General features: G+C 40.5%; 1 protein-coding gene across 1 annotated transcript in view; it reads right to left on the bottom strand.

Annotated features, from left to right (window-relative positions):
* Positions 1 to 494: 494 nt before the first annotated feature.
* Positions 495 to 11,740, bottom strand: part of KIT (KIT proto-oncogene, receptor tyrosine kinase) — a 54,344-nt gene continuing 43,098 nt past the window's right edge. Inside the window, exons 15-21 of the mRNA XM_030492708.1 lie at positions 11,077 to 11,165; positions 10,602 to 10,729; positions 7,282 to 7,404; positions 4,752 to 4,863; positions 4,555 to 4,654; positions 3,802 to 3,907; positions 495 to 2,694 (exon numbers count right to left, since the gene is read on the bottom strand). Coding sequence (XP_030348568.1) covers positions 2,569 to 2,694; positions 3,802 to 3,907; positions 4,555 to 4,654; positions 4,752 to 4,863; positions 7,282 to 7,404; positions 10,602 to 10,729; positions 11,077 to 11,165 — 784 coding nt within the window. The 3' untranslated portion in view covers positions 495 to 2,568. The remainder of the gene's footprint in view (positions 2,695 to 3,801; positions 3,908 to 4,554; positions 4,655 to 4,751; positions 4,864 to 7,281; positions 7,405 to 10,601; positions 10,730 to 11,076; positions 11,166 to 11,740) is intronic.

Genomic DNA, 11,740 nt, shown 5'->3' with positions numbered 1-11,740 from the left:
CTACATACCAACTATGCCGATGCTAACCCTTACGCAGCAGAGGAGTAAGTGTGAGCAGGTAAATCACAGATTTCAAATCTGGAGCAATTAAAACAGTCTCCCAGTGAGATGCAGGATACCTGCTCAGCAAAGGAAGCATTACATTTTCTCTTTACGATTCCCCCAACTCAAGCAGCATGAAGTATCTCATCCTGCCTCCCTTCATCCTGACATATAGACTCCATCAAAAGTCTACAGGACCAACCTTTAGTTGAAATTTTTTCCAGAATAAAGCTGCATCCAAGTTTGAAAGCATTTGTCCTATATATTCACAGGTAAAGAACTTTCATTATAATTAACATTAAGGTTTTCTGTCACACAGTTGCAAAAATGTTTCAGAATGCCAAACTTGACCTGTGTGTGGCCAGACACTAAGATTTTGCTTCAACTCAAAAATTTATTGACTTACATGAAAATATTCCATCTTAACATAGTACACATTGGTAGCATTTGAATATGTATTTACAGATTTATTTGAACTTTTCTGAACTGCAATTCTACAACCGAGCAACATATCCATAAGTGTTTCATAAACTTTCAAACACTTACATGTTTATACATATAGTTTTTGCATATATATATATAAAAAAATATTTTTGAGACTCAAGGACTGAGAATAGTCAAAAGGACATTATTGCTACATTTCCATATTTACAAAAACAATGCATAAACCCATTCAAAACACCAAGCCATTGCAAAATAAGATTCAAAAATCCCCAAATTATAAAAATATAAATTTCAAGAACGAAAAACCCAAACCTCTTTCAGCTAAGTGTCTGTAAAGTACCGAGACATCTATAATTATAAGAACTAGCTTGTCTACAGTAGCTCTCAAAGCCAACACGTTACAAAAGAGCTTTTATAGCATTAAACTGAAAATGCTCAACAACAAGTATGCATAAGAGTGCCTCCAAACAACTGGCTAACTTTGGAAAGGTGCAACAGCCTAAGTATGTTCAGTGCAAATGGCTGATTTTTGATGTAACTCTGAAAGACAGCTTCCTGTAACAACAAACCAAATGCACAGTCATTGAAGGAGTGTGGTATTCAACTTAACCCAAAATATACTACCAGTGTGTGTATTTACAATTACCTTGCATTTGGGCAGTTAGTTACAGATTTAAATTGCATGTAAACTCAACCAAAATCCTGGTAAAGTATAAGTTACAGAGTGCTTAAGTGCATTGTAAATAAATAGGTACTCAACTAGGACTTTGTCTCTGAAAAATGCTTCTTTCAATGCGTTTACTAATTTCTAGGGGACGGAAACAAAAGAAGACAGTAACTAGCCCAATCCTAGGCTGAACTGATACTGATCCAAAGTCTCATGTCTGCCAAAAAAGACTGAAGGGATACTTTCTTTTATCCCTTCACAGCTAGGCTCTTCTTCATTATGATCTCTGGACTACAATAGAAAGACGAAACAACTCGGGATGGGGGGAAATAGCTCTTTCTAGTTAGCACTATCCAAGCCTGCCTGTGGGAAAGATTCACCTGGGTAGGACAAGATAAAGAAAGGGCCCCCAGGAGACACATTTTTGCCTCTGCTCTTGCTTAGATAAGATGACTCGTTAAACGGCCTTTCCTCCAGACACACAGTTTAATGGAAGCAGCCCTCCTCCTCTATTTTGACGAACTTGGCAGGGCCCACCTATTTTTGGTGAACACTTTTGGACATAAATATTAGCAAAACAAGCATCCAAGCCCTTGGGCTCCCAAGGCAGGGAGGTGTGGGAACAGTTCAGGCTCCGTGGTGGAGTGACACCCTGTGATGGGCAGCTCTGTCTACCCCTGGTGGGGAATGGGCCAGTAGGAAGTAGTGCATATATCCACAGAAACCTTGAGACCAGCCTGCAAGGCTGACAGTGTGGGTGGGAAATAAAGATGAAGATCCACGTTCTTCTGCCCTCCTCTAGTTCAAACCCCAGAGCTCCCAGGAGGGTTTGCTGCTGTGCAGACCAACTTTGGAAGGGTCTCGGTCCCTTCTTGTCTCTTGCCCAGACATATATACAGCACCCTTGCTGCCTCCAATCAATGATACTTGCCTGGGAAAGCTTCTCAGGCTTGGCTGGATGTGGAAAGGGGTTTGCAAAGCCATCAGCTTGATATTAGTTTATTTCTTAAATTTGCAAAACAAGATTAACTAGAAAATGACTGTAGGCCTTCCAGGCACAGATCAAGAGAAGGATCACTGCAGATTTGGTTTGATCTGCCATCATCTTGTTCCACACCCTGGCTCAGGATTTCTTTTGTTGGTTGGTTTTTTTTTCTTCAGATCTGGCTCTCTACTGCAAATACACACAATATAGCAAAATATATACAGCTTCAGTTAACATTGCAATGATGCGTGTAACCGTGCTCGGCAGATTAAGTTCATGTGTAACAGTGTGGTAAAGGACAGTATTACAACATTTCAGCTACACAGTGGTAGTAGTGAGTAAAAGTAAGAGAAATTATTGAAGTTGTCCCTCTCTGACCCCCTGCACAATACAGCTAATACATCTGAGCTCCTCTTCTTCCAGATGTCACTTAAACATCTTCGCGTACCAGGAGAGGCTGAGTAGATGAAGCACTACTACCCACCGAGTTAATCCTCACTGAGTGATCTGAAGCGTTTTCTTGACTGGAAGGTGGAGTTGAGAAGTTTGCATAAACCTGCAGACACCAAAGACCAGTGTCAATACTCTTCACGCATACTTGGAGAGCATTCCTTTGCCAGCCTTTACTCACTGTGTACTACACACGGCTGTGGAAAGGTTCCAGCTCAGGTGTTTCTTTGTAAATCTAAAGAGATTTTCAAAAGGTCTTGTGCTTAACTGCTCTTTAAAACAATCAAGAACCTCAATCTCAGTTATTAACAACACTATAGCTTTTAACTGCATGTCAAATTTCAACTAAGCTTGAAAAACACAGCTCAGGTCCTCAGAAACCTCACTAATACTTCCTTCACATTCTTGTTTTTGTTTTAGTAATGCCTGCACCTGCCAAAAATATGCTACAGGATGCAATTGAACACCAGCAGCTTTCAGTTTCCTCTTTTCTCAAATTGTCAGGAAGCCATGTATTCTGTGCCCAAACAAGGCATCCAGAAGGTAAAAAGAAACTTTATTTTTAAACCAGGTTTTAAACCTACTTTTTTAAACCCCAACAGCACACAATGTTATTGCAAGAAAAAAATCCAAGTTTCTGATGTGCCTCCAATTTTTCTTTGGACTGTTTTGTCCAGTTACCCTCCCACAAAAAGCTTTTACTAGGGAATGGTGGAAAAAGCAGTGAATACAGTTTGTCATGACATATCTCCAAGGTTATAAAAACAAAGCCAGGGGAAACAAGTGAGAAGAGGCAGAAGAGCACGGAAAGCTCAACCCCTCAGTCCACAAAGATTTCTAAAAAAAAAAAAAAATGCTAAGTATACTTCATTTCCGAGATGTTTCCCAGATCAATAACATTTTTCATAGTTTAAGACAAATTTACACAGTAAATCAAAACTGTTGTGCCAGGTCTATTTTGAGTGAGAAACAACCATACTAACAGTCTACACTGCTGGTACGTTTTAGGTACGGGCTTAGAAAGCTACTGTCTAGCAGCACAATTAAGCAGCAGTGAGTAGCTCAGATATCATTCCTACCACCCAAACTAACAGTGCAAAGCTACTTAAATAATACTGGAAAATTAATGAAGCGCCCACTCTTTTTGCTCCTCTCGAGTAAAGTCTTGCTTGAAACTGCTTTGACTCCTGAAATCTGATGATCCATAACTTACCCGGGGGGCATTATCTGAAAGCTGCTGCTCTATCAGCTGTACGATTTGTTTGAATGTGGGTCTCTGTAAAGGATCAGCATCCCAGCAACTCTTCATTATGTCATACCTGCAAAGATAACGAAATTAAGTACCTCTCATGAGGAAGTCTGTAAAGCTCCTATGTCATTTCCATCACTATTTCAAAGAAAAGTGTGACCCAGTCCCACCTTCTTTCAATGACTCTTAAGAATAGAAATAGTGCTGGTAACACCTGAGCTTGTGACAACAAAGGACTCAATATTCACTGGAGCCTCTGGACAGAGCTTTCTTTGACAGCTTGCTAAGTGCCAACCATTTACAAAACAGGGGATTAGGGATGGCTCATAAAGAAGATCAGTAGCCAGTCCTCTCACTGTCAGGAAGTACAGCACAAATGCAGATGACGTACACTCTGGTAATACATCTCTATCACTACTTTATCTGAACTAAGAATGTTTAATTATGTTCTGTGATCTGTCAATAATTCATTGACATGGAGCAGATGCCATGACAAAGTGATCAGATGGCACAAGGCATGAGTGTATTTCATTGCTTGTAACAACACAGGCATGTATTCTGCTACTTAGAGTACATGAATTATTTAAAACTTGAAAAGAACTTTAAAAAAAAAAGACAATGAGGCAGTGCAATGAGCTTTAAGGCAAGAATGGAAGCTTCCCTTCCTTTGTGCCACTGCTTATGTTTGGTGATTAGAAGTGCTGGTTTCTCACTTACATTTCAGGTGGTGCACACTCAGGGCTGAACATCCTGTATCCCTCCTTGATCATTTTATAGAACTTGGAGTCCACGGGCATCCCTGGATATGGGCTGCTTCCTGTTGAGAGAGCACATGAGCAACATGATTTCTGCATCTGCAGTAAACCGAAGAATAAACAGAAATCCCCTGAAGTACAGATCTTGATGGAGCTTACCTAAAGAAAAGAGCTCCCAAAGCAATATCCCATAAGACCAGACATCACTCTCAAACGTGTAGACACAATTGAAAATACTTTCAGGTGCCATCCACTTCACAGGAAGACGGGCCTTTCCAGGGAAAAGGGAATAAATTAAGACAATCGACATAAGGAATACAAAATTTACAATATAAAATTAAGCTTTTCTACTTCTTATGTGCTTTAAATGATCATTAAATCAAGAAATCCAACCAATCTCCAGTATCCAACCAAAAATTGAAATCTCAGCATTTTAGAGTCTCTAAGTGCTGCATGGTTATTGATCCATCTTTCTGTGGATCTACCAAACTTGTGCAGTTCCTTGCACTCTGATTTTCTGTATACTGTGTGATTCCTCCTGTCTTGATTATAAAAGATGGCAGGAAGCCAGAGCAAAATAATATATATGACCATAGCATGGTTCCTTATGCAAACATGGAAGTCTACTTCCATGGACTGGTTATCATAGGCACACAGATAAGATTAACATAGTCAAGATGCTTCAAGGCTTTAATCAACAGTTAAGACACCTGCTTTAGATCCTCAGTGTATCAGAATACCACAATAAATAAATATATATTGACATATATTTTGGGTGGGAGTGTTGATCTGCTAGAGGGAAGGAAAGTTCTCCAGAGACAGGACAGGCTGATCAATGGACCGAGGCCAATTGTATAAGGTTCAACAAGGCAAAGGGCTGGGTCCTGCACTTGGGTCACAACAACCCCATGCAATGCTACAGGCTTGGGAAAGAGTGGCTGAAAGCTGCTCGGTGGAAAAGGACCTGGGGGTGTTGGTCAACAGCTGCTGAACATGAGCCAGCTTGTGCCCAGGCAGCCAAGAAGGCCAGCGGCATCCTGGCCTGTATCAGCAATAGCGTGGCCAGCAGGGCCAGGGCAGTGATCATCCCCCTGTACTGGGCACTGGTGGGGCTGCACCTCAAATCCTGTGTTCAGTTCTGGTCCCCTCAGTGCAAGAGAGACATTGAGGTGCTGAAGCGGGTTCAGAAAAGGGCAACAGAGATGGTGAAAGGTCTGGAGCATAAGTCTGATGAGGAACGGCTGAGGGAATTGGGGGGGATTAGCTTGGGGAAAAGGAGGCTCAGAGAGGGCCTTATCACTCTCTACAACTACCTGAAAGAGGCTGTAGTGAGTGGGGGTCAGTCTCTTCTCCCAAGTAACAAGAGATACGACAGGAGGAAATGGCCTCAAGTTGTGCCCGGGGAGGTTTGGATTGGATATTAGGAAACATTTCTTTACTGACAAAAGGGTTGTCAAGCATTGGAACAGGCTGCCCTGGGAACTGGTGGAGTCACCGTCCCTGGAGGTGTTTAAAAGATGTGTAGATGTGGCACTTAGGTTAACGATTGGACTCAGTGATCTTAAAGATCTTTTCTAACCTAAAAAAATTTACGATTCTATGATTTTTCATAAGTTTGTGTGGGGACAGACATCCCTTGGGAATGCTAACTGGAGCAGAGGAAAGGGTGCGGAAAGCCTTTGGATTTGCTTTCACCTTCCTCTCCCTGCTTTGCCCTTTCCTTGTCTGACTGTAGGAACCAGTCAGGCTTCTGTCTTAAGCATTTGTCCTACTGTGGAAGAAACCTTTTAAGTGGTCTTGCAACAATGTGTCAAAAGTTATATTTCAGCCATACTATAGAGAAGCATTTGCCATGGGCTGGCTCACTAGAGAGACAACCAGAGTTGTTTATTTCCTGAACCACACAGACAGCAAACACTCTTCCTGGGCAAGCCCCCAGCTGCTGTCATCAGCACTGCTTCCCAGCAGTATCCACAGCCAGCAATGCCCCAGCACTCCTGATCTGCTTTAAGATCAGGCCAGATGCAACTAGATGCCTCCTGTAGCCACTGCTTCCTCTCTCCCTCGCCAGGCAGCTGCAGCCTATCCTCCTCTGACCCTTTCAGGCTATGAAATCAAAGAAAACCATGGCTTTTTGCCTCCCACTATGCCCTAATCAATAAATTCACACTTCAGAATCCAGTTTCCATTGTCTGAGTGATGCATTACAGCAAAGAAGAGGATGCAAGCCCCAGATTACATCGGTATTTTAAAAATAAACTATTTCAGTAACGCACAAATACAGCAATGCCAAGAGAAAACAAGTTTCAAAATATTTATATTTAAGATTGGGCTACCAGCATATTCCAATGTCAAAACTTGCAATTATTCACAGAGCTATAACTTTGAGTACATTCAGATGTAACAGAAAGACTTGGCATTATATTGGTGCAGCAAAACCATCTCCTCCACTACAACACACATTTAGACGCCAGCATGGTTTTTTTCCAGTAGAACAACACATATATACCAAGAGTTTTGTCAGCACACACATCTACATCAGGAATTGCCCCCCTAACGTTTCTGACCAGCATGGATATATACCAGAATTGGGAAATCTAGATTTCTGTCCAAGACTTTTCTTTGCATGTCAAGACAACAGGAACTCCCCAAACTTAAAACAGGTGGATAAAGTATCATATATACTTACGTTTCCTTTGACCACATAATTGGAGTCATTCCTTATGTCTCTTGCCAGGCCAAAGTCACAGATTTTTGTTATTCGACCATGAGTTAGAAGAATATTTCTTGCAGCCAGATCCCTGTGAATGCACTAAATAACAAACAGACAAACAAACAAAGCTACTTTATAATAATCTCAACAGGCTGTTGCTTGGTTACATGTATACTCAGCTATATAACTTACTGCATTATGCATTTTATGGCAAGCTGAAAGTCATAATGAAGCCATGTGTTAATAAGCTTACTCAGATGATTAAACATTCTAGTGTAGTATCTTTACTATCATGACATTGATTCACATAGCTAAGTTTGTCTACGCATTTATTTTAGAAAAGAGCATTTGCAGTCACTTTCAATTTTCTACTGTTTCACATTTGCAGCTAAAGTTTCATATACTTCTCTGACATTTTATCAAAAAAATCACTGCCTTGTTTCCTAACACAGGACAAATAAGGGTTTGTTTCTAAAATAATTCCAATCTTCCATTAATAACTATTGTAGTTGAGGGAAAAGTGCTGAAAAGCTGAAAATAGGGAAAATTATGGTAACAACTCAAAGCCAACAGCTTGGAAACTGAATCCCAGTTCAGAAATACTCCTCTGGAAGACCTGAGTTATTAAGTACCTATGAGATTTTTATAAGTAGACCTAAGTATTTGAAAATCCTATAAATTTTCACATGCCAGTATCTTTCAGTGTACAGTCACGCATTCAGTGACCTAGCTAGCTTATATTCCAATTTTCTGGAATACATTTCCCAAGCTCCAGATGGGTGCTTGAGTTTTCCATGAGTTGTGTTCCTCTGTATGCAGCTGTGGAAACCACGTGCATTTGTTAAGAGAACAGAGGCAGTTCCCTAACAAAATTATCTCTTTTTCCATCTAGAAAGGAGAGTGTTAAGCTCCTGCTTTACTGATGGTATATAGTGTGCAGGCCAAAGCTGTCTAAAGATGGTTCAATTTTTCTTTTTTCCTTGAAATATGAAACTTTAGGAATTCCCTACAAAAAAAAATACTTAAAATATCAAGAGTTAAGCAAATCAAACTCAGAAAATAACTGCAGGTTGCATAAGCACCTTAATCTCTGTCCCTTCTGCATGCTTACATGAGGAACTATTTTTAATGACAATTACTGTCTCAGGGGACTCTCATTCACCTCCCAGGCCAACACATTCTGCACTTTGCATTTGCAAAGGTGAGAGCATAACTGCACTGAAGCAGTAAAGTGAAGGAATGGTAAAGCATCCAGCATGTCTCTGCCTTGTTCCTCCAGAATCAGTGCAGTTTGCACTGAATAAAGACTTTGTCCATTGGAGGAAGCCCTGTCTTGTGATTAAGTCACCACATGTTTAATAAGGGAATTATTCTCCCAGGACAGACTCCTATCTTGACTCCTGCACAGAGGCACTTTTATGTGTCTGAGCCTTGATACACAAGCAAGTTGCAGAAAAGCAGCTGGGTACTCTGCAGTACTGACCTGCATGCACCCTCCTTCCCTGAGGGTGTGAGGCAATCTCAGGCATCTTATCTATCCAGCCACACTACTCTGCATTTACTAGCTGGAGCTACGAGCGCATATGTACGCTATGACTGAAGAGGTCCAAGCACAACAGTGTGTCAGCGCAGTGCAACTTAATTCTGTGATAAAGCTGTTTATTCTGCACTGCCAAAGTAATACTGCACATTACTTCCCAACCTCACGTTCAGGTGGTTTTACATTCATTATTGCCTTTGCTACTCAATGCCACAGTGTCTGTGTGTATCAATGGGAAAACCATAAAGAAAACAGTCCCCAGGAATGATGCATAGTGAATTCTGGGGCTACCCTATAGGAAGATAAGAAGAAATAAAGAATATGTGTGCTAAGCAGTAGATGTCCTGAATATTGAAGGATAGAGGAGCCTGATGAAAATCGTTAAAATCTGTAATACGTGTTTGCCCATAGGCCTGTTTTGAAGCTTTTGATAGATGAAAATTAAACTAAAGGGTTTGGAAGGAGGAACAGTGGGGAAAAAAACAAGTCCAAAAGCAAGTTTTAATATGGACTTCCTCTGGAGCAGAATTAGACCCACATTTTCCACTGTTAACACAGGATCCTAGAATTACATTATTTCTGTCAAACTGCATGTTTGGTTTTGGTTTTTATTGAAGGTGCACCTGTACTATCCTGTGTCTCTATTACTTACAATGTTTACACGCTGAAAGGCATTTTTCCAATATAATGTAAGAACCACCATAGGAATATCACAATTATGCTGTGCTTAAGACTTCTACTATAAATCCCTTTCTGTTATGCAATACCTCCCCTATGAAACCCAAAGAAATGCCTGTTATGCTCAGGGTAGCCTGCAAAGATTTTTTGCGGGTCTCTAGGCTGGTTTTATCCTTCCAGAAATTAAAAACCAAGATATATCCTGTGCATTTCACCATACTGCTAAAAAACCCCCAAAAAGCACACAGTGTGATACCTCTCCTGTTTAAGGAAGTATTCTGCATGAGAGAAGTAGCAAGTGCAGCGTTGTTTAGAACTAATGCAAATAGACAGTTGCAAAACTGTCTTCATAGCGTTGTTTATTTTGTAAATTCTCCAGCAGTGCCACAGAGAATGAATCTTAAACTCTCAAGATTTAATTGTTTTTCTGAAGGAGTCCACATGTTGGGTTTCCATTTTTATCCTGAATTCCCTTTAATTCCCATACACCAGAGAAGACTGAAGAAATAACTCCTCAAGGTTTCCATTCACTGCCTCCAAAACCATCAGGAGTTCTTTGTGCTCCAGGAAACAAGGAAGGACTGGAGATCAAACCCGTAAGAGGCACCAACCAAGCTCAGCAGGGTTCAGCTGTACCTGCCATCTCCCAGCACATGACATCATTAATCAGTGGAGCCTCAGGGTGCAGCAAACATACTTCGCTGCAATTCCTCCCTTCTGTCTTTTCTCCTGACATTTCCATGACTAGTTTCTGTTCATGAGCAAGGCCACTGATTGTACCAGCCTGAACTGTGGATGTGCAATAGGACTGCTTGATGTTGACTACTGTGCACCCTGTATTCTGTTTCATGGGATATACACGTCCACTTTTGGCCAATGAGCACAGTACAGAACTCCAACATTAGCCAAAGCTCCAGGTACAAGAAAGAGCATGTCAGTTTGCAGTGCTTGTTGAAAAGAACACAGAAATATTCAGCATTTAAACATACAGATCACATTAAAACACTGGAAGTGATGCTAGAGGACATCAGAAATCTACTGATTCAGTCCAGCTCCAAAAAATTCTTAACTTACTTACATTTTTGGAGGCAAGAAAGCTCATGCCCTTTGCCACCTGGTAAGAAAAGCTTAGTAAATCTTCAACATCTAGAGCAAGTTCATCATCTTCTGACACAGAGAGAGTAACATCCTGATCGGTGTAGGATCCTACACAATATAAACAACAGCTTTTGAGTGGAGCAAGTGTAATAATTTAGACACAGAGTTGTCTTAATGTTAAAATAAAACAGTGATCTAAATAAGTACCAGACTAGAGTCACATAAATAGCCCATCACCAAAAAGCAGAAAATAATCCTGATACTCCACTTAAGTGTGGAGAAATACAAGACACTGTAATTCAGCATACTGTTCTTTCTAAAGCCTTCTCATATCAATTAATGAGCTTCAATTGTCCCCATCCATGACAGAAAAGTATGATAAAACTGAAAAAATCCATGAAGCCCCTCTCTCTGCATTCCCAGAGGCAAACAGAATTCCTTATCAGCGTACTCACCAGACTTCACTGGTCTTTTTTTATCAGGTTTTGGTGGGACTGCATATGACACTCCTGGTTTCATGTCCATGTACTCATTGGCAACATCACTGTAGATGCAGTGGATGAAACGAAACAAAGTTTAGTGAAAAAGGTCTCAAAAGCCATCCAAACAAAAAGCCAAGGTTACTCCAACCTTCTGAATATAATGCTTTACAAATCATCAGTAGATTGGAAACGCATGGGTGTGTAAAAAGATGAGGAAAAGCCTGTATAGTTTGTCAGTACAGCTAATGATACATCTCAAAGTTTGGAGTTTGCCTCAGGTGAGCAAACAAAACCTTTCGTACGTACACTGTTTATACAGACTTCACTCTCTATAAATTAACATCCAGATGTTTTACAGGATTTGCTAGTGCTTCCTTCTTCTGCTTAGGCCAACTTCTACCAGAATATTTCAGCAACTCAAGTGGCAATTGAAATGCAGAAGATAAATGGTAAAAAATGTTAAATTCAGAGATTCCCAAGTACCATAGAGGATTCATATGTATTTCGAAGAATCAGCCAACGCTTGGGACAGCCATCTGCTACATTTTTTAAGTTGAAGTTTTCTTATTGCTATATATAATTCAAATGTACAGATTTTCATCCTATATGGTTTATAAATACACAGTTGGGCACCTTT

Source organism: Strigops habroptila, chromosome 7 (genome assembly GCF_004027225.2).
Source record: "Strigops habroptila isolate Jane chromosome 7, bStrHab1.2.pri, whole genome shotgun sequence".
NCBI classification, from domain to species: Eukaryota; Metazoa; Chordata; class Aves; order Psittaciformes; family Psittacidae; genus Strigops; species Strigops habroptila.
This window is presented reverse-complemented; position numbering and strand designations above follow the sequence as displayed.